At 30.8% G+C, this 27,830-nt stretch overlaps 2 protein-coding genes across 3 annotated transcripts in view; one reads left to right on the forward strand and one right to left on the reverse strand.

Moving 5' to 3' along the window:
- LOC127287480 (metastasis-associated protein MTA3) overlaps nt 1–27,830 on the reverse strand; it is a 79,823-nt gene that overhangs the window by 25,559 nt on the left and 26,434 nt on the right. Inside the window, exon 4 of one of the 2 annotated variants that reach the window (XM_051314431.1) lies at nt 4,090–4,272. The exons of the other annotated variant lie outside the window; for it this stretch is intronic. Within the exon in view, the coding sequence (XP_051170388.1) occupies nt 4,090–4,272 (183 nt within the window). The remainder of the gene's footprint in view (nt 1–4,089; nt 4,273–27,830) is intronic. 2 annotated transcript variants of the gene reach the window in all.
- LOC127287486 (uncharacterized) lies at nt 19,305–27,659 on the forward strand. Its single transcript, XM_051314445.1, has 2 exons — nt 19,305–20,057; nt 25,548–27,659. The coding sequence occupies exon 2, from the start codon at nt 25,553–25,555 to the stop codon at nt 27,404–27,406; it is 1,854 nt and encodes a 617-aa protein (XP_051170402.1). The 5' UTR covers nt 19,305–20,057; nt 25,548–25,552; the 3' UTR covers nt 27,407–27,659.

A 27,830-nucleotide genomic window follows, 5' to 3' on the forward strand; every position in this document is an offset into this window, starting at 1 on the left:
ATTAATATCTGCTCCTAAGTGTTGTTTTTCAAAGCTTTTTAGACAACACGCATTTTTTTGCCTGAAAATTTTTTTTTTGCGAAATTACAAAGAATTTAATTTTTCAAGTGGGGATTGTGGGGATCTTAAAATTAAGGACGTTTATACCCACAAATGCAGATATCTAGAAAAAATATTTATTTGATAATTAAAAAATTATTATTAATAATATCAGCTGGAAGAATAGATACTAAGTTTCCGAAAAAATTTAAAACTTACAAAAATTATTTATTTATATATTTTGAATATGATCAAAATATTCTTCATATCGCTTTTTAAATTTTTTTTAAAAATGATCTAATTTAAATGGATCATAATTTTCTTTCGTCAGAAAATAATTTTTAATATCTTCATCACTGGGATATTTAAACTAACGTACCGCTTTTTAAATATTGTTACTTATTTAAAAAATGATTTTAACTTTTTTAAAAAAATAACAATATTTAAAAAGTGATACATTAGTTTAAATATCTCAGTGTTAAAGATGTTTTTTCTGAAAAAAATAAGTTATGATCCATTTAAATTGGAAAATTTTTAAAAAATTGTTAAAAAGCGAAAAGAAGAATATTTTGATCATATACAAAATATATAAATAAATAACTTTTGTAGGTTGTAAATTTTTTTTTAAACTTAGTATCTTCTTCTAACGGATATTATTAATAATATTTTAATTTTTAAATTGTCAAATAAATATTTTTTTATGTATATCAGCATTTGCGGGTATAAACGCCCTTAAGAAAAAAAATTTTTAGGTGTTATAAATTTTTGACTAATTGAAATATTTCATTTCTTATTTTTGGCCCCGAAAGAGTTTTTAATCATTTCTTTCAATAATTTTTTTTTTTCGTTTCTACTGGGTCTTGAACTCACAGGTGATCTGTGTGCTGAGTAACAAGAAAGTACCTCATTTTTAATTTTTTGAACATTTTATAGGTAGAACTAATTATTTAAAATGTCTACTTTATAAAAAATTTTTGTTCTACGTTCAAAATTGTGCAGTGCTCACCATTTCACTTATTTAAGAAAACATGGTTTTTTTACATTCGCCACATATAAACGACGATTCCGACTTGGAAAATTAAATTCGTTGTAACTTCGTAAACAAATTTTTTCAGTATGTAAATCAAAAAAATACGTGTTGTCTAAACAGCTTTAAAAAACAACATTTTGGAAAAAAAATTAATTTTCAGCTCCAACGATATTTAGTCTGCCTGATTTGAAATGAATTCTGTCTTTGTATTTCTTAGATGTTGGCTGCCTAGTCATAAAGGTGTATCTCACGCACTGCTCAGTAAGCGAGTTTAAGGTGGTGGGAAATTTTTGACATTGCATTAGAAAGCGGAGACTCACTGTATTTTAAATTCATATTAAATTTATTTTTCGACCGAACTAATTCTACATTGTCGCGAAGACAAATTTGTTAGCCCAAATGTTCAATTTTTAGACAGAAATAAAGCCAAAATTAAGTTTGGTACTTCAAAATCATAGCAGAACTTGTAAATATTATTATTTGAAAAGGGTGCCAAAAATCATGTTTTTTCACTTGCTGTCTCTGGGTTATAAAAAAATATTGATGTTGTGTTTATTTCAAAATTTTTGTGTTTGTTGAAAGTTGAGGTGTCAGTGAACAAGAAAATACCAAAAAATAATTTTTTTCATTAGGAAATATTACATTATTTTTTAAATACAAAATGGTGGATATAATATGAAAGATCGAAATTTTGAAATTTGTTACTTGAGGTTTTTAAAATATCTAATTACTAGTCTAGCTAGGTTAGACTTATCTTCCTTTTTACAGTAATTTAAATAATGCTGAAAATGCAATTTTTTGACACTGCAGCCCGTTTTTTATGAGATTATCTCAAAGGAAAATTGATTTTTGGTATCTTCTGCTTCGATGACACCTAAACTTTTAATAAACACAAAAATTTTGAAATAAACAAAAGGGCAATATTTTTGAATAACGTTATGTTATACTTAAAATTAAATATCGCATCTGAGTATGCTCCAAAATAATAATAATAATAATAATAATAATAATAATAAGGGGGCACATGAATAAGCTCTAAAATTAATTTTTTCCAATATTCATTCAACAGAATTTCATTACTTACAATTTACTTTTTGCCGAATTTTTATTTTTACGAATTATTATTTAATAGAAATTTATTGTATTTAATCGAGTTTCTATGTTAAAGAATTGTTACTGAAATGAATGTTCATTTTACAGAATTATTATTTGTTAAAATTTTTATTGGATAGAATATAATAGTTATTTAAAAGAATTTTTATTATACACACGGAGAGAAAAAATAAGCGTTTGTAGCATGAAAGTTCTACCTTTAAACGCATGGGACATCAGCATACTACGATTGCACGAAGTTATGCTTTTTCGGTATAGTTTTATGCAACTGTAGTATAAGGCCACGTCTCTTAAGCAGAAACGTCCATACAAAATTAACATAGAGCGCCCCCATACTACAAACCTTTGATTTTTCTCTACGTGCTCTCTAAATCTGAATAAGTGAAATTTCACTTAAAATGTGTCAAAAGTCTTCCACGTAGAAAAATAAGTGTATATGCACTTTTAAATAAGTGGTTTTCACTCAAAAATAAGTGAAGTTTCACTTATTTTTAAGTGCATATACACTTATTCTTCTACGTGGAAGACTTTTGACACATTTTAAGTGAAATTTCACTTATTCAGATTTAGAGAGTGCAGGAAGAACATTAGAAAGAATTATTTTCTAGCCGAATTCTAATTTATTCGAATTTATATTTGACAGAATTATTAAAATGCCGAATTTTTATTTTACAAAACTTTCATTTGTTCGAAAAATTCTGGCGCAAATTTAAAAATTAACTAATAATAATTTCGTTGATAACTTCTAATTAGTGAATTTTAAATTTTGCGCCAGAATTTTTCTAACAAATGAAAGTTCTGTAAAATAAAAATTCGGCATTTTAATAATTCTGTCAAATGTAAATTCGACTAGAAAAGAATTCTTTCAAATATGCTTTCTGTAAAATTAAAATTCTTTTAAATGACTATTCTGTAATATAGAAATTCAGTTAAATAGAATTTCTATTCAATAATAATTCGGCTGAAGGTAATTTCTAAGTAATTTATTTATTTTTTATTTATTTACACAAAATCCTGCAGCCCTTAAAGCACCATAATGAAATTATGTGAAATGAAAATTTTGGCAAATTAATTTTTATTTAATTTAATTTCTTTTTACCACCACATATGAATAATATATACGGTCCTTAAGTGTTGACACTTCTCAACGTCAAAATGGCGTAAAGGACAACTTCCATCCATTGCATATAAGACTCGAATTTTGCAATGGACAGGGATTCCAGTACAGTTGTAATATTTAACGATTTAATAACGAAATTGGTTATAATCAAGGCAGAAATGACTGTTAAGTAATTGTATGTATGTAATGTACATATATATCAGATTGAATGAATTCAAAAATAAAGAACTGAAGACCAGAAATAATAAACACTATTTCCTATTCGTTTAATCATTCGAAGATCAAATGTTTTCTGACTATAAGGGTTAAGATTTTAATGAAAATGCTATGTCATAAAGCGTAGCTCTGCGCATTGACAATGAGGAGTGAGTTCAAATAATAACACGTTTTACTTACACATTCACTGCTAGTGAAAATGCCATACTGGATTGTTAAAAAGAATAAAAGAAATTCACTTATTATAGTGAAAGTATAAGTGTAAGTAAAAAAACTGCATCCCTAAACGGAAAGGTTAGGTGAAAACGCTACCGAATTAAACATGTAAAATACCGCTTGTAATTTGAAATTTTGTTTTATAATCTTAGTTTCAACTACGTAATAAAATATCACAGCCAAAAGGAAAGACATATATCCACTAACTGACGAATCCATAAATGATTAAAAAGTAGAATAACACGAATTTCTTTTTAAATAACAAAGAATTGAAAATGAAATTTTTTTTTGTAAAATCCATAAATTTGAATTCGTCAGCAATGATAACCTTTTGATTGATTATTATTAAACTCACCGTGAGGCTCTTGGGCCTCCGATAAAGGGGCTTTTAACCAGACTCCCTTCCCACCACCTTTGCTCATCATTTTAGGTGCGCTCTCATCTTTATTATGCATTTCCTTAGTAGACTCTGGAATCTCGAGTTTGAGATTCTGTGTGATGGCAGGGGATTCAGACCTCTGCTGCTCTACGCTTGCCACTGTAATTTTTTTCATAAAGCTCTGCTCTATCATTGACTACATAAGTTGGTAAAGTCATTTTCAATTTTTTACAAAAAGTCTAAGAAACAGAAATTTCTTTATTTTTTTTTCCTTCGCTTCATTTTACATCTCTTTTGATAACACAGTAAAAACTGTATTTTCCAAAATAATTAATTTTCTGAGAAAGATGAATGTTAAATAAAAAATTATTAGATTCTCATTAGTAAGTATCTACAAAATTTGTATAATAATTGATTATCGTTATTTTGAAAATTTGAAATGATATTACCAACTTATAAAATACTGTTGACATAATATTCACAAGTTTTCATTTGATTGTACAGTGAGATTTTATACATTGTTAAAAATTTTGCAAACGAGCGAAAAAAATCTCATTTTGAGAAATTTCATATTTAGTTTTCTCTCACATGTAATAATACCCAAAAATGACATACGCCGATTTCGCCGAAAGTGTTGATTCTAATAGTACATTAAAAAATATTTTAAAGACATTTCTTTTGTATTTGATATATTTTTGCGTTTCAAGGAATGAATTCATACATTTCAGAAAAAAACTTCCTTGAATTTTATGACACTTGGCATATGTAACGCTCATGGAGCAGTACATTTATTTTTAATTATGTAAAATCAAAATCAGTTTTTATTGTATATTTTGAATCTGATGAAAACTTAAACATCAGTGGTTTGTATTAGGAGTTAATCATCTTTTTGTAGTATCACTCTAAAAACACACTGAAAAAAAATTTATTTGATTCAAATACTCGATTACTTGACTATTATCAAATAAATATTTACTTGAACCAAATAATTTTTATTTGAATTAAATAAATTGTATTTGAACCAATAATTTCTGTATTTGAGCAAAATACCATTGACTCAAATAATAATTATTCGATACAAATAAATATTCATTTGATAATAGTCAAGTAATTGAGTATTTTAATCAAATAATTTTTTTTTCCGTGCACAAACATAACCTAAAATTTTTTTTGCTGATGAAGCCCCTTTCACCGTAGGGCGTCACTTATGGCGATTCTCTGAGATTACTTACTACGAATATGAAGTCAGTTTTCAACTGTCAAATCAACATTGGAAGAGGAAAATTTTAGAATTAATTGAAATCTGTTACTCGGGTGTTTTTGGAGTTCCTAAGTACGGAATTTAAAATTACGTATCTAATCTGTCAACTAAAAAAAATTTTTAATTTCATCGGATAGCTCGAAACTTGTTAATCGTGGGTTTTTGGGATCGCTGATTCCAAATTTGATATCAGATTCTAAATTTAAACAAGTTCCGAGCGAATTTGATCAAATTTAAAATTTTTTATCTCCATATTGGATCCTCCAGTTTAAAAATTTTTAATCTGATATTAAATTTGAAGTCGGTGATCCCAAACACCTCCCAGTAAGTTTCAAGCGAATCCGATGAAATTAAAAAAAATTTTGGATCCACCATTTTGAATTTTTAAAGTCTGACATCATATTCGTAATTAGTGACCCCAAAACCCCTGAATAATAAATTTCAAATGAATTTAATTACCCTTAAAATAGAAAACGGATTAATTTAAAAAGTAGATATAAAATATTCAATGTACTAGTAGTATGAATAGTTTCAGCGAAATTATTCTGAAACATCTGGGTAGTGTTACCTGTCAGTTTCGTCTTTTATTTGAGTTATATCCAAATGTATAATATAATTTCTAGATCAGCGAGATTTTATTAATTCAGGTTTAGAAAATCTATACAAAAAGAAGTACCTTAAAATACATCGAAGTTACTTTTGAAACATTTAAAACATATTTTTTAAACAATTTTCATCTTAAAAATTAATGCATTTTAAGATGGTTTTAATAACTTTTTGGAAACATCTTAGAACACTGAAAAAATGATATTCTAGATTTAAGAATGCCTACTTAAATCTAGAATATCCTTTTTTCAGTGAAGTGACTACCAATGTGTCTTATGTCTTCTTTTTGCAATATATCGAGAAAATTTTAATTTATTTAGATTTAGAAAAAATGTATTCAATCAAAAGTTGAATTAACCTACATTTGTTCGATACAGTAAAAATAAATTGTAATTTTGATTAAACATTTAGTTCCTCATAATTAATGTATTTAATTCGATTTTTTATCCAGAAATTAGATTTCTATATTTAAAGTAAAACGCTTTTGGTGGTATATTTAAGAGGGACCGTCACGGAAATTTTGTTTTGTTTCGGTTCGGGTAAGAAACGAAAATCCAAGGTGAATTTAATTTCATATCGAAAGTAAGACGACAATTGTTTTGCGTCACTGAGTTGTCAAATTTTGTCTTTTCGAAGAATTAATCCTGTAAATTGGATTGATTTTAAGGAACACTAACACATTTTAATTATTATACAGATATAACTAAATCACACAATAGTGACTAATAATAATCTGTAAAGTTTTGTCATCAGAAGAGTTTGTGACCTGTAAGTCTTTCAAGCTTTTCTTATCATAGATATTTACAATAATAGTTACCAATTCTGTTTACTTGATAATTTCCTAAACTAAATTAAAATATAAACAATTCTTTAAAATCAATCTGATTAACATGATTACTTTTTTGATAGACATCACCGCTGGAAAACTACCTTAATAACATAATTTTCGGACTTAAAATGTAAAACTAAACTCAGTTTTTTTTCGTTTTGTGTTCAATATAAAACTGAACTCAATTTAGATTTTCGTTCTGTGTTCGACACAGAACGTAATTTACCGAAGACTTTCGCTTTACTTTAGTTGAAATAAAACAAACAAAATGGTTTGCTATACTCTTTTTTCGATTCAGTGATGGTCCCTAGATGTTAATCTGATAAATCAATAGAAATAATATAAAATTTTAGGGGTGAATAATTTAACCACGAAGTATTGTTCGGTTTTTTCAAAAATTGTCGGAGAGGGAGGGGGTTGAATTTTTTTGAAAAATTTAAACAGTGAATTTTTGAAGACTTGTAACTTTTAAACAGAAAGAAGAAGAAAAATTTGTCCCATATGTTTTCGAAAGGATTTAAGTTCGGTCCTTTTTATTTTTTTATTTATTTTTTTTTTGAAAGCTAAAAATGTGTTTTTTCACCACAAAAAATATTAAGATGTCCTTTTTTGTTATTTTCGAGATATTAATGAATTAATTAATGTTAATAAAAAATGAAATATTTCACAAATAAATAAAGTTATTGCAATCCTGAAGATGACAATTGAAAGCTGACGTAATTCCGCATCCAACGAGCCCTATAAAGACTATTTTGGATTAAAGGATTTTTTATAAACAATTGCCATGTTATATAGGGCTCGTTGGATGCGGAATTTTGTCAACTTTCACTTAGTAACGTCAGAATTATGATAACTTTATTTGTTTATAAAATATATCATTCTTTATTAACCTTAATAGTTAATTAATTAACTAAAAATTGTAAATAGGTATTATATAAGTAAATAAAAAAAATTTTGACATCTAAGTTTTCTAAAGGTTTTTTTGTGCTCTTTCGATTGGTGAAAAAAAAATCAAAAAATTCAAAATTTCACCCTTTTTTCTGAAAATCAAAAATTTTTTTGTCTTTTATTTAAGTTCTGTCTTTTTTTTTAAATTTATTTTTATTTTTTTTTCAAGCTAAAAATGTGCATTTTTAGCTCAAAAAATATTGAGATGTCCTTTTTCGTTATTTTCGAGATATTAGTTAATTATTTAATTAATGTTAATAAAAATTTATATATCTTATAAACGAATAAAGATATCGTAATTCTGACGTTACTAAATGAAAGTTGACAAAATTCGGCATCCAACGAGTCCTATATAAAGTACTTTGGGTTAGTGGATTGTTAATAAACAATTGGCTAACATGGCAATTGTTTATAAAAAATTCTCTAATCCAAAATAGTCCATATAGGGCTCTTTGGATGGGGAATAATGTCAGCTTTCAATTGGTACCCTCAGGATTGCAATAACTTTATTTATTTTTGAAATATTTCATTTTTCATTAACATTAATTAATTAATAAATTAATATCTCGAAAATAACTAAAAAGACATCTCAATATTTTTTGTGGTGAAAATACACATTTTTAGCTTTCAAAAAAAATAAATAAAAAAAAAAAATTCGAAAAAATGTTTAATTTTCAAAAAAGGGCCAAAATTTGAATTTTTTAAAAAAAGTTTTACACCATTCGAAAGAGCAGGAAAATACCTTTCGAAAACATATGGAACAAATTTTTCTTCTTCTTGCTGTTTAAAAGTTACAAGTCTTCAAAACTTCACTGTTTAAATTTTTCAAAAAAATTCAACCCCCTCTCTCTCCGACAATTTTTGAAAAAACAAAACAATACTTCGTTGTTAAATTATTCACCCCTAGGGCTAAACTATGTGCAAGTTACAGCCCGATCCGATCAGATTTTTTTTCACTTAGTTCGCTACAGGAATTTTACCCCAGGTAAATAATTGAAATAATATTGCTGCAAATTTTCAGACTATAAATGAGTTTATTACTAAATGACCTAAATCTCATTATTGAATAAATGAGATCATTTTAAAATAATTGAGTTCGTTTCCATTAGGTAATTATACATTAAATCACAGTTTTATTTATTTAATTTCCTAATTACGGTAAATTGAAAAAATGTCTATATTTGCCAGTAGTATAAAATTTATTGATACACGGAGAGAAATAGATGGTAAGAACTTGTGATCTTATAAGATGGTAAAAAGTAGATGTTATCCGGTACTATCATTATGCTACTCGGTACTATCAAAGATGTTACAAAAAGTATGGTTATGTTACCCACTACAATCAAGATGTTACTCCGTACAATCTGGATAGTAACTAATAGAATCTAGATTGCTGTCCGTATATGTAAGATCAAATATGGTACCTGGTACTATCTAGATAGTACCCCGTACCATCTATTTTTCTCCGTGTCATTTTAAATAAAGAATCTTTATTTCATTACTATATGTTTTTGAGGTCGCTGAAACCGAATCCGTTGTCCATTTTACCTCATCACGTTAAAATTTCGACATAACTTTAAAAAGTCTTGATGAGAACACAGAAAATAAAAAATAATTCTATCCTGGGATTCAGACTATGTTAACTGTAAGTTTTAGGGGTCACTAAAACCTTGACTCTTTTGACTCCACAACCTCTTTAACCCAGGTGCGAATTTAGGCTGGCTGCCAGAGTTGGATGGTTGGGCCTAGGTTGGCCTAACTTTGGCAAGCGAAGTTTGGTAACCAAAGTTGGTCCAACCTGGGTATTTACAAGTAACCAAGGTCGGGCCAACTTTGCATGCCAACTATGGCATGCTGAGTAAAGCCAACCGTTGGCCCAACTTAAACCAGAGTTGGGCCAACCGTCGGCAAAACTTCGGGAAACATGGTTTAAAAGACTTAAATGCTTCGGTTGGCCAAACTCTGGGTGAAGGTTGGCCCGACCGTCGTCAAAACTTCGGCAAACGTAGTTTAAAAGACTTAAACGCTATGGTTGGCCAAATTGTTTTTATTAATTATTTGTTAACAATTCGTTAATTCAAAGTACTTCATATAATAGGCATGTTAAATGCAGAATTTGATAAGCTTTTAATTAATAAATTCAGAATAATCCTCATTACATTAGTTTTAAAATATTTCATTTTTTAATAACGTTTATCAATTTTGTTAAATATATTTTTTATTAAAATATGTATGTCGTGCCGCATCATTATTGTTTCTTTATTCTTCTAATGCTGCCTAAGCTATTATTTTCTTCAGTCAGCTTTCAAAATACATTTCTGAAAAATAATCCCATGTAAGCGTAGCGTAATGGTTAGCGTATAAGACTGCGATGCGTTCGGTTAGGGGTTCGATCCCAGCGAGCGTTAGATATTTTCAAAAATGTATTAGGAGATTGCGTTTAATATTAATAAGTAAGGACATATGTAAAATTCTTCAGAACTTACCAGTGTGCTAATTGTGTAATTAATTCATGTTTTTAATTATTTATATTTTTGGTACATACTCATTTAAAGTTGGTTCGACTCTGGGACAAGTTGTCGGACCAACTTTGGGATCAGTTGTCGGGCCTACCATCGGTGCCAATGGGTGGTAAACCGTTATCATTTCGCTAGTTGGTCCAACCTCTGGCAAATTGAGTCGGCCCACCCGCTAATTACAAAGTAAGCCAACCATTGAAAATTATAGTTGGCACGCCATAAAAATTTAAGTTGGTCCGACTGTGGGACAAATTGTCGGGCCAACCAATGAGAATTATAGTTGGTACAACATACACTTTTAGAGTTGGACCAACCTTGGGACGAGTTGTTGGGCCGACCATCGATGCCAATGGGTGCCAAACCGTTATCATTTCGCTAGTTGGCCCACCCTTTGGCAGGTGAAGTTGTCCCAACTTTTGCAAAGTTGGCCCAACCATGGGCCGACGGAAAATTCGCACCTGGGAATCTATAATTTAAAATTCAAATAATCTTCATCTTAAAACATAATAAACATGGCCTGAACCTAAGAGTTGAATTATTTTTCATTTTTATGTTCCTGTAAATGTTTTTTTGAAGTTTTTTACCCCATCATGACGTGATGGGGTAAAATGGACAACGAATTCGATTTCAGCAAACACAAAAGCGTAGGATTTAATTATATTTCATTTTTTGTCTTTCTGTGAAGATTTCTTGAGGTAATGTAAAATTCTGACGTGATGGAGTAAAGTGGACAGCGGATTCAGTTTCAGCGACCTCAAAAACATCTGAACGTCTGAATCCTACACGGAGAAAAATGGTGCTGAGATTCTTGTAAAAATTCTTATGGAATAGTAATAATTATACTTTTCTAGTAAAAATTCCTATGGAATAGTAATAATTATACTTTTCTAGTAAAAATTACTATTAATTGTAAAATGAACTTCGCATGAAGTAAAAATTACTAATAGTAATTATTACAGTAGTCACTTTTAAAAATTGTTACAGTTATAATAGAAATTGCTTTAGGATTTTTAAATTTTATTAAATTTTGTATTACTTTTTACATTCGACACTTTTTAAATTTTACTCGTATAAATTCTAATAAGTAATACTGCGAAATATAAGAATTGTTTCTACAAGAAACAACTTTTACTATTGCAGATCAAACTTTTTACTCGAAAAATAGTAATCCGTACCACTACTACTATGCACCTGTGTGTGTGTGACGAAGTCACTACGGTCATGCGCAGCGTTCGTAGCCCGGTATCAACACAGTTTTCTTGTGTATCAAATTGATACAAGAATTAAGATCAACTCATGCAACGTTTTGATTCGATATAAGGTATCAAATTGATCCAAATATTTGGATCATTTTCAAGAAATGATCCCGAATATGGGATCATTTTTTGATACCTGAATTGGTATCAAAGTATAACTATCATGGCTGGCATGCTCTTATTGAGAATGATTTTGAGGTTATGTCAAAATCCTGACCTACAATAAACCTGGACTGCACCTCAAACCAGAATTTTTTTTGTGTCTGTGTTATTATTTATAGTATTTTAAAAATCTAAAATCATATACTTTAAATTATAAGAAAAAAAGTAGGGGAAGGTGGGGTAATGGGAGTTTTTTAATTTCAAGTACACAGAGACTTTGAATTTCGTGGAAATAACTCGGAAAACTTGAACAATCTTCCTGTATGTTATACGAAGACAAACGGTCACATTTCTGACAGATTTGTAAAAACTACAAGAAAAATCAAGTTTTAGAGTTTTTCATCTTAAATGGAAAATATTTCCGGAGATTAAAGAAAATGGTTAAAAATTTATTATTTAATTATGTTTTGTAATTTTATTAGAGATAAATATGTGTAGATTTAGATACATGAATAAAAATAGAGGTAATAATTAAATTTGTATATGAGGCAAAATTCCTGAAATGTCCGAACAAAAAATTAAAAGTTCTCGAATTTAATCCATACTTTTCTAAAAAGTTTTCACTGTTGGTGAAGGTCAAAAAATCAATTATTATTAAATTTGATAAAAGAGTTTTTGAATTACAACGTTTTTAATTTTTGACTTTTGAAAAAAAAAAATTTCAATGTACATATTTATAAGTAGAATGCATAAAAGTTAACATATATATAATAATTTGTAAAGATTTTTTGACGGGCTACATGATGGTGATAAAATTTTTTATTTTTAAATAAAATTTCACTTTGAAATTCAAGGTCAAAATGTTAATTTACGTATATCTCAGAATCAGATTTAAATATTTTTTTTTAACTTTCTCAATGGAAAGCTTGACAAATTTCCTACAAAATATGTAATTTTCAGAGTGGGATCTTTTAAAGTTTTTGAGATATTAGTTAATTAATTAATTAATGTTTATAACAAATGAAACAATTTTGTAGGAAATTTGTCAAGCTTTCCATTGAGAAAGTTAAAAAAAAATATTTAAATCCGATTCTGAGATATACGTAAATTAACAATTTGACCTTGAATTTCAAGGTGAAATTTTATTTAAAAATAAAAAATTTTATCACCATCTGTAGCCCGTCAAAAAATCTTTACAAATTATTATATACCATATGTTAACTTTTATGCATTCTACTTATAAATATGTACATTGAAAAATTTTTTTTTCAAAAGTCAAAATTTAAAAACGTTGTAATTCAAAAACTCTTTTATCAAATTTAATAATAATTGATTTTTTAACCTTCACCAACAGTGAAAACATTTTAGAAAAGTATGGATTAAATTCGAGAACTTTTAATTTTTTGTTCGGACATTTCAGGAATTTTGCCTCATATGTTTTTCTTCTTTCTTTCAATTTGTGACCTGTAAAAATTCTTTGGGGTAATGGGAAAATTGTGCCAGCCATCAGAGTTTCGTTACCTCGATATGGCTTTTCTTATTTTTTTGAAAATTAAACAAGATTCATTTATAAAATTTGATATTGTTGCATATTTAATTGCTAAGAATCAATATTTGTGTTTTATTGTCTAAAATATGTTATTATTGGATATTCTAATACTAAAGAAGTGTAGGTCTTTTTTATGTCTTAAATAATTTGTAAAATGTTCATTTGTCGAGAACTATTGACAAAATAAGAAAAATATCTAAAGAAAATAAAAATTGTATCATTTTATTGGAATTTCAAGTGAGAGCTCCCACACGGAAAAAAATAGTTCGTGAAACTTTCGTAAACTAGTTGTTCACTTTTGGACGGGCCCAAAGTTTGAAAATCTTTCATTAACTTTTTTCAAGATTCCACAAACTTTTTTTTGTGCGCGTGCGCAGACATTGGTTGTCATGAAGAGAGTGATGAACGTTCGTGAAATCTTGGAAAAAGTTGTAAACTATTTTTTTTGTAAACTTACTTTTTTGTTGTTAATTTCTAATTAATTATAATTAAAGATAAATAACAAAAGGAGTAAAAAATGACCAAAACAATATTTTATTATAACAATAAGTTGGTTTTTTTAATCATTGTCCTTAACCCTTTCAGGGGCACATTATTCTAAGCATACAAATTTTTGTTTCATTACGTATTTATACGTTTTTTGGGTCGCTGAATACAAATCCGAGGTCAGATTTTGCAAATTTTAAAAATTCAAAATGGCGAATCCAATATGGCGGACATTTTTTTTAAAATTCAATATATTCGCTTGAAACTTGTTACTCGGGGTAACGAGTTTCATACAAATTGCATTATATTTTTAAAAAGTCGTCCGCCATAATGGATCCGCCATTTTGAATTTTGAAAAACTGACCTCAGATTCGTAATCAGGGACCCCAAAAACCCCCGAGTAAAGATTTTCAAAGTTGTAGCACTTCGCGTTTACAAATAGCTGAATTAATTATTAAAAAAATGCATATTTTTCAGATTGATGGAATAATATTAAGTTAACAATAATAAATTATTCATAAACAATATTATAGATTCGTTATATTATATCCTTAGAATCTAAAAATAAGAAATATATGATTATTATTAGATAAATATGCCGGAAATACCAAAAATACAACAACAAAAAAGGTGGGACGTATACGTCCCACTGCCCCTGAAAGGGTTAAGGGGCTCCAATTCCCCCACCTTCCCCTACATTGATTTAGAAAAAGGAACATCTCTATTTGTCAATTTATTGATAAGATGACGAGACTTTTAAAAGAAACTTGAGAATTCAATTTCTGAAGCAAGCAACTACCGCCCGCATGACAGTGAGTGTTTCCTCTTATCCACAACGACCAGCTTGCAGATAACATAGGGCGGAATAGCTTCATCACAAATTAGAATAACAAAGATTTTAATGACAACTTTCTGCATGTTTTTGTTAAAAATGAACCACCATTGCCCCACCCTTAGTTCTTTTTAGATAAACCTTAATTTCTTTCATTCAAATCAGTAGAAATACAAAAATAATAAAATATCTTTTACATCAAATTGATAAAATTAAATTTAAAAATAAACATTTATAAAATATTGTTCCTATTATTGACATTTTTATAATTTATTAATACATAATTAATATTACCCGCCTTTATTTATTTATTTCAAAACTAATGCCTTTATATACATTAAAATACATCTTTTTTAGAGTCTACATCATCTAAAAAATTCAATTCCTCCCTGACCAAAGCTGTTAAAATTTACATATCATTGATTTTTTTTAAAGCAAGTGTAATTTTAACATAGCTATTTATATAATGATATAAAATTTTTTGAGAACTTGTTAAAGTGGACATTTTTCAAAAGAATTTAGAATCAACACGTATGAACAAGCTGATACAAGGAGCAACCCCGGCGTCAGTCATTCATTTAGTTGAAGGTGGTAGAAAGAGGATGAGTAACACCCTTCTTTCTCACCCAACAGCAGATCGATACAATTCCAAGTTCCCGACTTTAGTTATTATACATTCCTACCATACACTACAACAAATCCTACTCTTTTCATTTTATTTTTTAATCTCAAAATTCTCACTCATTTCTAAATTATATTAACAAAAATAAACACAATAGATTTTTTTAAAGATAAAAACTTCATGAAATTTATAATTTTATTAATTTTAATCTATGATGGAATATTGCTTCCTAATGGAGGAAGCATTATAATACAGAAATTTTTCTAACTTGATTTTTTGATGTTTATGTTTTTCGAACTCAGGAATCCAAAAATCACATTTTTAAAAAATGTCGTTGTGTGTGTGTATGTGTATGTATATATACACTACATTTTCTTAAATATCTCGAGTACTATAAGACCCATAGTAAATATTGTCACCCAAAGGTGGCCCGACTATGGCTGCCAACGTCGGCAGCCCTAGTTGGGCCGACTGTGGGGGATAATGGTCGGCATGACTTGGGCAGCCACAGTTGGGACAACCTTGGCAGCCACAGTTGCTCTCTAAATCTGAATCAGTAGAAATTTTACTAATTCAATCAGTAATTTTCATTTTAACTGAAGTTTCAGTTATTTTTTGAAATTTACTAATATAATTAGTGAATATATAAGCAATAGAAAATAACTTATGTAAATCAGTAATTTGTATATAACATAACCTTTAAAATTAACTGTTAAATCAGTAGATTTTGCGGCCGCTGCCATATGTTTATATTACTGATTCAATCAGTAATTGATATTTTACTAATTGAATCAGTAAATTTCTACTAATTATCAATTGCTCAATTCTCGCTATGGCAATTAGCAGATTTCTACTGCTAATCAGTGAAATGTGACTGGTTCAGATTTAGAGAGTGGACCAACCTTGGCCGCCCTAGTTGGGCCGACTATGGAGAACAATGGCCGCCATAACTTGGGCACCCACAGTTCGGTCGACTATGGTGAACTATGGTCAACATGACTTTGGCAGACACAGTTGGGCCGACTGTGGCATATAATGGTTGTTTAAATAATTAAAATATAGATACATGATAATTTAAACGCAAAATTTATTTCAAATTGACTAATTTTCTTATCTAAATAAGTTTTATTTTTATAATAATTTTTTTCCAACGCCAAAGTGATTCGATATAAAAGAAATTGTTCATTATTATTTTATTATAAAATAGAATATTTATTAAATAATTTGAAATAGGTAATTTTTTTTAAGAATTATTTTGTTAATACTATTATATTAACTATTATTATATTAATTTATGATAATTAAAATTTTAATTCTTATTTAAAATTTCTAAAAATACAGTTGGCATAGTCCCCCATAGTCAGGCCAACTGTGGCTCCCATAGTTGGGCCAACCATCGGGCACGACGGTCGGCAGCCTTAGTTGGGCCAACCTTGGTCGCCCTAGTTGGGCCGACTGTGGGATCGTCGGTTGACATGACTTGTGATTTAGCAATCAGAGTTGGGATATACTTTAAACAAAATGGTTGGCTCGTCCTCTGACTGCCCAAGGTGGGCCGACTGAGCACATGGTTGGCCCAACTTGGGGCCGACCGCCAACTCGCACCTCGGGAGCTAAAGGGATACATTTTTTTTAAATTGTAGGTCTCACTGGTGGACAAATAATGACAGTACTTTGAGCAATATTAATAAAGATTAACTATTATTTTTTTGCATTCTAAAATTTTTGAAAAATCATTTTTTGCCCATAAATTTAAAAAAATTTATTGAGACCAATAAATATTTATCTCTAGTTTTGTAGAGTTTTTCAAGACGCATCTTTTGACCTATTAGCGAAAATCCTACAGCTATTTTAACCAGAGTTATTGACATTATGAAATTGAAAAATTTTGAAAAACCTGCCTTTTTTGCCTTATTTATTAAAAAATATTTATGTATCTTTAAAAGCATTATGATCAACTTGGAGATTATTTAAAAATGAATCAATTGACTTATTATTGAACCTTTTATTGTGAAGCATTACGAAGTTATTGATGTTAAAAATCTATCTCTGCAAATATACAAAAATCCCGTGTAGTTTATCGTGCGGCCGTCCTAGTGTTAGCCTTTAGCTAGACAGTGTTTATCGTGAAAATTCATTCTGAAATAACTGCAATGGCCCCTCAAAGTTCATGTGCAGTTTTTATACAGTTTTCCCTTTATTTCCTGAGATATGTAGCCTTTCTAGAATATAGCTAGTTATTGTCTAGAATGCTTACTTGAAAATTTTGTACAAGTTCGTACAGTAGGCTGTTTAGAATTTACCAAGGTGCGGCCTAGGATACCGTCATGAAAAATTAATACAAGTCCGTCAAGCAGGTGTCACTGAATTCACTACAGTAACTAGCTATCAAATATAAAAAATATATTAATTTTTTTATAGAAAATAACGATTTTTTTTATATAACAATTATTTTTTTAACTTTAGACCCGTTTATTTACTTTTTAGGGTTCCGTACTCGGTTCGGAACCCTATTAATATCGGTTTTTTTTGAAATCGTGTACCCCCAGGTGCGAGTTGGCGGTCGGCCCCAAGTTGGGCCAACCATGTGCTCAGTCGGCCCACCTTGGGCAGCCAGAGGACGGACCAACTAGCGAATTGATAACGTCAACTGACCTAGGGTCGACTTGGTTGGCCCAACTATGGGTACCCAAGTCGGGCCAACTGTGGCTGCCCTAGTTGGGCCAACCGTTGGAGAGAACGGTCAAAAGCCACAGTTGGGCCAACTGTGGCTGCCCTAGTTTTGCCGACTGTTGGGGACGACATTTGGCAACCATAGTTGGGACCATTATGGTAAAGATTGTCGGCCCACCTATGGCAGCCAAAAATCGGGCCAACTAGCGAATTGATAACGTCAACCAACCTATGGTCGACTCAGTTGGCCCAACTATGGCTGCCAGGGCAGACCACTTTTCGCCGCCAACTCATCCCCGTGTACCTGCTCAGCGGCAAATTTTCGTCCCCGTATGTTCCCCGCTGAGTAGGTACACGGGGATGAGTTGGCGGCGAAAAGTGGTCTGCCCTATTTTTCGAGTAAAAAGTTTCATCTGCAATAGTAAAAGTTGTTTCTTGTAGAAACAATTCTTATATTTCGCAGTATTACTTATTAGAATTTATACGAGTAATATTTAAAAAGTGTCGAATGTAAAAAGTAATACAAAATTTAATAAAATTTAAAAATCCTAAAGCAATTTCTATTATATCTGTAGCAATTTTGAAAAGTGACTACTGTAATAATTACTATTAGTAATTTTTACTACCAGAAATAGTAATATGTACTTCATGCGAAGTACATTTTACAATTAATAGTAATTTTTACTAGAAAAGTATAATTATTACTATTCCATGGGAATTTTTACTAGAATCTCAGCACTATTTTTCTCCGTGCAGCGAAAACACCAAGGCGAAGGAACAAGTTCTGATCGGATCATGGAAGTTAAGCAACGTTGGACGCGGTTAGTACTTGGATAGGTGACACTTGCATTAATATTCGACGAAATGTTTTTTAGGGAAATTTAATTTTCCATCCAATACTAAATTTTAGTAGTGATACTAAGAAAAATTGATATCGTTACAGTTTCCTTTTTTAAGATCAAAAATATTTGTGACTTTTTCCCTTTTAAAATAAAGTCTAGTTCTTTCAATGAAAAAAAATGATTTACATTGTATTCGACATACTTAATAAATAAATAATTAAAATTGAAGTATAAGTTGTTATGTTTTACGCACAATTAAGTTTAGGGTAATTTGTAATATAAAATTTCTAAAGTTAATGGAAATCTGCATTCAACAAGGATAATACAAAATTTTTGGAATGCATGGATGTTAAAGTAGAGACCGACTGGAAAATATGTATAAAGCCCGGTTGGAATACAGGCAGCGCAGCGTCCGTTCAAGTTTTGCTGCGCGGCGCAAGCACCTATTGTTCAATATTTTATCCATGCTTTCAATTGTCAAACTGATATTTGTCTAGGTTTTGTTAGGCATAAAATTGAATGAACTTGATAATAAAAAAAGAGCAGTCTATACTTATTTCTAATTAGATGATATTAATTAATTTTTTATTACTTCTTTTTATATTATTTTATTATTTATATATATATATATATTAATATAATTCCAATCTTTCTAGTATAAAATAATAGTCCAATTTCTAACAGTGTATTGAAATTTATGTTTGTAAATCTGATTTTGTATTTAAAATGAACGATCCACAATTAACGCTTTTTTCTTACATTTATTTTGATCGTAATTTTATATACCTATAATGAATATGTGTGACGCATTTTCCTAGCTTTCTAACTTTCCCTTTTTCCTCCCCCAATTTTCAAGGACAACATTCCTTGGACCATCGGTCACCCCAAGGAATGGTCCACTGGTACAAAACAGTTGTTTCCGAGCCTACACCCAAGTAGGAACTTTTCCTTTTAAATCTACGGACTAATTGTAAAGTTGAACAACTCTTTTAAATAAATGATTTGTATCTACGGATACATCTTTTTATAATAATAAAAATTACGTGTTTTATTCAACCCGTCACATTTTTGGCGATCCTGCCAGGATAGTTCGATACGATTACGATCAAAAATCGGCTATCCTTGTGAGAACCATTGTGATATTGTGATAAAATTTTTTTTTGTGAAAAGTGACGGTTTATACGGTGATATTTTCACTGGAAATCACCGGAAAACACGGACTCGGGCCGAATTAAGTAAGTTCGATAGTGATTCCGTGGGTATTAGTCCCAGAGAAGGTGAGACGTCACCCAACCAAGTTGGCATCGTGGGATTATAAGCCTATAAATCAACTTACGAATTCCGCCAATCTAAGGACCACTGATAAGCTGCATTTCAAATTTGTAAGGACACATCTACGGATTTGTACAACAGAAGAAAGTAAGCTCATGTCTAATTTATACGTATCTCTTGTTAAATAATTGTATTTTTATATAATATAGATACATTATATAACGTAAATAATTATATTATATTGAATGATATTTGGTATTTAATTAATTATTTAATTGATTAACTATTTGAATAATATTTGGTATATTAATCTCGAATAAGTTAATTTCGACAAATTGATATATCAACTTTCAATATTATAATTTCTGAAATTTTTTTTCGTTTGTTACAAATTAAAATAAGTTAATTTCGACAAATTGATATATCAACTTTCAATATTAAAATTTCTGAAATTTTTGCGTTTGTCACAAATTAAAATAAGTTAATTTCGACAAATTGATATATCAACTTTCAATATTAAAATTTCTGAAATTTTTGCATTTGTTACAAATTCAAATAAGTTAATTTCGACCAATTGATATATCAACTTTCAATATTAAAATTTCTGAAATTTTTGCGTTTGTTACAAATTAACTGTGTTTTACATATACAAATAATTCTAATAATAACAATCATGTCGACGGTAGAGAACTCAGAGAAAGAATCCACTATCCTAGTCCTAGACCAAATTCTCGAAAAATTACATATACTCCAAAATTCACAAATTTCCATTCAAATGAGTATCGCGCAATTAAACAAAGAAAATTTAAAAAGGGTGGAAGAGATTAAAAATCTTGCACGCGATGAACAATTACTTGTAACAGAAGATGACGATAGTATAGGAGAAAATTCCGAGGAAACAGAACAAACGCATTTTGACTCTGCGGGAGATGACAAAAAAAAGGTGCCTTATATTAACACTACAAATTCCTTTCAAAAAAACAAGACGGAACAGCGAGTGCGACCCTCTATTCCCGACTGTTTTATGACCGAAGTCCCGGGCTCACATATACAGCGAGACAACCTTTTACCTGCCAAAGAAATTATTCGAACGGTAGAAATTCTTAACGGGCGTGACGACGTTGGTACAGAAGATTTTATAAAAACTGTTGAACGTGCACGACAACGATGTTCACAACCCGAATTATTACTAGATTTTATATTAACAGAAAAAATAATTGAGAATGCTAAAAGATCAATTAGACATGTTTCAATAAACAATTATAATGAACTTTTTCAGGCACTTAGAACAAATTTGGGATCCGGTACATCCATTGAATTATGTCGCGCTAAATTAGATTCATGTAGACAAGGAAATGACAATGTCCAAACTTTTAATCAACGTTTCGGGAAATGTCTTAATGAATTATTTTACGCAATTCAATCGGAACACGGTTCGGCATATGAGCGAAAAGTAGCCTTGCAATTAGAGGAAAAAACAGCAATCAAGCGTTATATTATGAACCTTAGAGACGAGCTCGGTATTCAAGTTAGACCGTTGAAACCAAAGTCGATAAACGAAGCTCAAGAAGAAGCTCTCGAAGCAGAAGTATGGATTCGAGAAAAAATGAGATTTAAAACACCTAACATGCTACGTAACCCACAACAAAGTAATATGTCACTGCGTCTAGTGACACCGCGACCCCCCGTAGTGAACAAACCAAGTGACCCTCATAACCATAGTATGGCCCTCGCGCAGAGAATACGTTTACAATGTGCCTTTTGTAAAAAGATAGGGCATGGTGAATCGCAGTGCTTTGAAAAAAACGGTAAACCACAAAATTTTCAAATAGGACAGAGAATAAAGAAACCCCCCGCGAGAGTAAATCTGACAGTGGAGGAAGTCCCAGAATCGAGCCATTGCGAAAACCAGGAAAATTCACAGGAGAATCAGGACAACTGCCTGACAGAATATCCTATATATCAGGACGACTTCAGTCAGTGTTACTACGACCACGACAATTCCAACGAGACATCCGATTACTTATCGATACAGGAGCCTCAATAAATCTTTTAAAAAAATCTTGCGTTCCCCAATATTTTAAACAAATTGAACAAGAAAAGGACTTTAAAATGGGTAACGAAACACACAGGTCCAAATTTAAATTTGAATTAGAATACCTTGGTAAAATTCATACATTTAATGTGGTACCTGATAAATTTCCCCTGCCTGAGGATGGAATCATGGGACTTTGTTTCCTTCAAAATTATTTGTATAATTTATCAAATAACGAGTTACAATTAGACAAAAAATCGCACGATCTTATTGACGACGGAATACTGATACCTCCAAATAAAATAAAAGTAGTTGACATACCAGTTTCGAAACAAAATGGGTGTATAGGATTTATAGACAACCCACATGTTCCGGATTCAATTTTTCGTATTTGTGACTCTAAAATAAGTGTACCACTTGTTAATGACTCTCAAAAACCTAAATTAATTTCAATGACAGAATTAGACTACAAAATCTTGAAAAGTGAACCTAGTGAATATGTAGTCCATCGGGTAACAGAAGAGGAACTTCTGGCACGTCTTAAGCTATTGACAGAGAATACTCGATTAAGTCATATCGAAGTTGACAATCGCGAAATTATAAATAAAATTATCCAGTCTTATCACGATATTTTCTCACTTCCTGGAGATCCATTGCCCAGTTGTAGGTTAACATCTCATCGGATTGTTTTGAAGGAAGATAAAATAATTAACACTAAATCATACCGTCCACCCGAAAGTCATAGAAAAGAAATGAACGACCAAGTAGCAGAGATGTTAATTAAAAAAATAATCAGACATTCAAATTCTCCTTATAATTCACCCCTATGGTTAGTGCCAAAGAAAATCGACGCATCAGGTATACAAAAATGGCGAGTTGTCACTGATTTTCGTAAAATTAACGATTTTACTGATCAAGATTCCTACCCACTTCCGGTGATTGATGATATACTAGATCATCTTGGAAAGGCAAAATTCTTTTCAATATTCGATTTAAAGGCGGGATTTCATCAAATACCAATGGAAGAGTCCTCGAAAAAATTCACGGCTTTTTCAACTTCAGAAGGACATTTTGAGTTTGAACGAATGCCATTCGGACTCCGAAATGCTCCGGCAACATTCCAACGCATGATGGACCGTGCACTTAAAGGATTGATTGGCAAAATCTGTTTCGTCTACCTTGACGACATTGTTGTCTTCGGTTCAACATTACAAGAACACAACCATAACCTTGTAACACTATTCGAACGCCTTCGTGAAACTGGATTAAAACTCCAACCTGACAAATGCGAATACCTTCAACCCGAATTAGAATATCTAGGTCATTGCATTACAAAAGACGGAGTAAAACCGAACCCTTTAAAATTATCTGCAGTTAGCAACTTTAAACAACCAACAAACACAAAAGAAGTAAAATCCTTTCTTGGTCTTTCTGGCTATTATAGAAAATTTATTAAAAATTATTCTACAATAGCAAAACCTTTGACCGAATTAACGAAGGTTTCTAATGACTTTGTTTGGACAAACAAATGCCAAGAGTCATTTGACAAATTAAAAACATCCCTATGCCAAGCCCCGGTTTTACGTTATCCTGATTTCGACAAAGGATTCGTGCTGACAACTGATGCATCAAATGTTGGTATTGGTGCAATACTATCACAAGATGGTCATCCTTGCTGTTATATATCAAGAACCCTTAACAAACACGAGCTTAATTATACCACGACAGAAAAGGAATTATTAGCTATAGTATGGGCAGTCAAGCGACTACGACAATACTTGCTTGGTAGAAAATTTACAATTTTGACTGATCATCAGGCCCTTAAATGGCTGTTCAACGTTAAGGATCCGTCCTCTAGGTTGATGCACTGGCGATTACGGATGGAAGAATACGAATACGAAATAGAATATAAAAAAGGATCTGAAAATACGGCAGCTGACGCTTTATCGCGAATTTTTGCAATTGATGGCATGATATCTCAGCCAACACCGCACAGCCCTGAATTCGACTTAGAAAAGGAACTACCAGAAATTGAAGTATTAAATTATGATGATGATCGCGATTTACACACACCAATACCCGAGAAAACAATACAATCAAGATTAGAAAACAGTAGTCCATTCGAACCCTTGTTAATGAATACGGAAATCGAAGAAAATCAAACCCCTGTGATTGAGAATCAAGAACACGGTGACCCGGAAATGGAAGAAACTTTCAAGGAATATTATAAATGGTTTCATAAACGCACTGAGACACGCGAAATAGAAAAACCGAATGCACAAGGAAAGCTTTGGATACGAATATCGAAAGACCGTGTTAATTTAAATTCAAATATTACAAAATTACCTGAGTATAATGAAAGGGATTGGTTACGTATTCTGAACCAGAAAGTGAGATGGACAATAGAAAGAAAATTGACTATTCTTCGTTTCCACTTCGACGATCCAACAATAACTGCGACAGAAAAAATTAAATTAAAAACTCTAATTTCATTTTTATGCTATAAATATCAAAACCTCAAGGTGCACACGTGTTTTAATGCAACTACTGAACTGACTCCAGAAGAGCGCAAACTCATCATTAGGGAATGTCACGGTTCAGTAATGTCCCAGCATTTTGGCGAAAATAAATCAATTATGCGAGCACGAGAACTTGGACTTTGGCCTAACATGGAAACGGAAATTATCGACTACATAAAAAAATGCCACACATGCCAAACACAGAAATTACAACGTATTAAACGTAAAACAGAGGCCATCATTCCGGATACACCTACCAATCCTAATGATAAAATTGCTATGGATATTTTCGGACCATTGCCTGTAACTGCACAACAGAACGAGTACATTTTGTCCATTCAAGATATGTTAACAAAATATCTAATCCTAATACCTCTAAAAAATGTAACATCTGAATCAATTATAGAGGGTCTCTTCGACCATTACATATATGTTTTTGGATCTCCAAAACATATCTTAACTGACCAAGGACAAAATCTGGTATCGGAACTAATACAAAACTTCGAGAACTTATTCCGTATTAAACACGTAAAAACAACAACTTTCCATCCACAGAGCAACGGTAGCTTGGAACGGGCACACGCGACTGTTAAAGATTTAATTCGAACTGCGATGAGTGATAATCACACTGAATGGGACCTTACACTTAAATTTATTTGCATGGCTTACAACACTATGAGTCATGAAGGGACTGGATTTTCACCATTCCAATTAACCTTTGGTAGGAGTGCAAACTTACCTTCCATTCTTGCCACTACTCCCTGTCTCAAGTATTCTGAACTAGTTAATTTGTGGAAAGATAGACATGAAAAATATATACTCAGGGCCCAAGAGAAAATTCAGAAATCAAAAGAAAAATACAAAAGAATCCAAGACTCAAAAATTGTTTTACCACAGAAAATATTTGATATCGGTGATCTAGTTTTAATGGAGAACGTAAAAAATAATAAATTGAACGCGGATTGGAAAGGACCTGCCACAATTCTTAGTGTTAAGAATAATAATAACTATGAAATTGTATTTAACAACGAAAGACAATTGATTCATGCTAATAGATTAAAACCTTATTATACTTAATTGCAGGAAAAATGAGGATTTTATTATGGTGTGCATTAATACTCAGTATCAAAGCCGATGTTCATCTAAAAAACCTCGAGGACACTACAATTTTTGCTGAAAACCTTGGTATAACGAAATTATTCCACGAAACATGGAAGCTCATTCTAGGAATCGACACCAATAACTTTAAAACACGACTTGCAGAAATTACAGAAATCTATTCTCGAGCTTCAGCTTTGTGTAACAATTGCTCAGAAAAATACGAATTAAATCTCCTTAGGAATCGAATTAATAGGTTAGAAAATTCAAAGTTTCTCTTAAATCAAATACTAGGACAATCACGACAGCGAAGAGGTTTGTTTAATTTTATGGGATCTTTTTCAAAAACTTTATTTGGGACACTAGATGATCATGATTTACAAATTATTAATAATGAGTTTGATGCTATTTATAAAGACAATAACATTATGGCAGAGTCAATAGGAAACCAAACTAGAATAATAAAAACACTCTTAAATAGTGCTTCGCATGATTTACAACTGTTAAATGAACAATCTCAAAGTCGTACCCAAGAACTAAACAAAATAATAAATTCAACAAATGAAAACCAAAAAAGGTTACTAATTGCTAATCTCATTTCTGCGGTGGAAATTGCTGTAGCTGAATACAGCGAAGATTTAAACTTAGTAATCGATGCAATAAATGACGGAAGACATGGAATAGTTCACCCTCAGATACTTACTCCAGAAACACTAATACAGGAACTGCGACAAATCGAAGAATCTGATAATCAGAAATATCCAATTAAGTTAATCGTGGATAATTATCAACACATAATTGATATTTCCGAAACAACTATTGGAATAGTTAATAAAAGATTAGTTTATATATTAAAAATTCCAGTTTTAGAACACGAAGATTTGCAAACATATCATCTTATTCCTATTCCTATTCCCCATGGAAAAAGCTTCATTGCTCCTATCCCTTCTCATGAGGTTATCTTAACTAATTTAGAGAAAAATATTTATGTACCTTCAGATGTTGATAGTTTAAAACTCTGCAAAGAAATCGACGAACTTCGTATTTGTAAACGAACACAGCCAAGCTATTTTATTAGTGAAACTCATTCATGCGAAACAAGTATTATCAGACGTCAAAATAAACATGTTAACAACGATGTATGCCAATTCTCCGCATTTAGAATATTAGAGTTAGTTTTCATACCACTAAAGGATCCCAATCAATATGTATTAGTTCCCGAGGTACCCTTTGAATTAAATGTGTGGTGCGGAACAAATACGCAAACTCTTAAGCTCAATTCCGCTAGCTTGCTGTTCAGTGATGAAGACTGTATTATACAAACCCCAAAATCAATTTTAAAATTACGAAAATCAAAGGTACGAAGAAGCGATATTTATTTCAAAAAAAATGTAACTTATAAATTAAGCATCGAAGATATAAATCTGTTAAGTAGCCAATTACCTTTAATTCAAGAGTCGCTACGTCACGAGAATTTTAAGGAATTACGTCAAAGTTTAAATAATATGGAAAATTCATTAAAAGCCATTAAATCTAATCGAAGAACACGTACATGGATAGAAACAAGTACAGATATACTTACGTATTTAGGTTACTTATCATTATGTATAATTAGTGTCTATAGTTTATATAAAATTGGATTATTTGATTGTATTAGGAAATCATTACCTCGAAATTTCTGTATTAAACTTTTCTGCGTTTCTACCACAGTTACTTCAACACCTACAGTACAGTACACTCCTGTGGCAACAGCGCCAATCGAACATTTTGATACTTCACTAAATAATGTAGCTAGCAATAAAGATGTAGTAGTTGTACAGAAAAGGATTAAATTGCGAACTTAGAGGACTAAGTTCATTCTAAATGGGGGGGTGTGACGCATTTTCCTAGCTTTCTAACTTTCCCTTTTTCCTCCCCCAATTTTCAAGGACAACATTCCTTGGACCATCGGTCACCCCAAGGAATGGTCCACTGGTACAAAACAGTTGTTTCCGAGCCTACACCCAAGTAGGAACTTTTCCTTTTAAATCTACGGACTAATTGTAAAGTTGAACAACTCTTTTAAATAAATGATTTGTATCTACGGATACATCTTTTTATAATAATAAAAATTACGTGTTTTATTCAACCCGTCACATATGCCAAACTGAAAACATAAATACATTTTATTTACATAAACTGGATTTATGATACCTTAAACGGAAACGAACTAACTCATGTTAAAATTTCATTTAATATTCAAAACAAACTTTTTCACCTATGTACAAT

This window comes from Leptopilina boulardi, unplaced genomic scaffold, assembly GCF_019393585.1.
Source record: "Leptopilina boulardi isolate dan_hultmark-lab unplaced genomic scaffold, ZJU_Lbou_2.1 LbouV2_371, whole genome shotgun sequence".
Taxonomy (NCBI): Eukaryota; Metazoa; Arthropoda; class Insecta; order Hymenoptera; family Figitidae; genus Leptopilina; species Leptopilina boulardi.

Excerpts from the sequence above, each read along its gene's own strand:
- LOC127287486 (XM_051314445.1), top strand. The coding sequence starts at position 25,553 with ATGAGGATTTTATTATGGTGTGCATTAATACTCAGTATCAAAGCCGAT.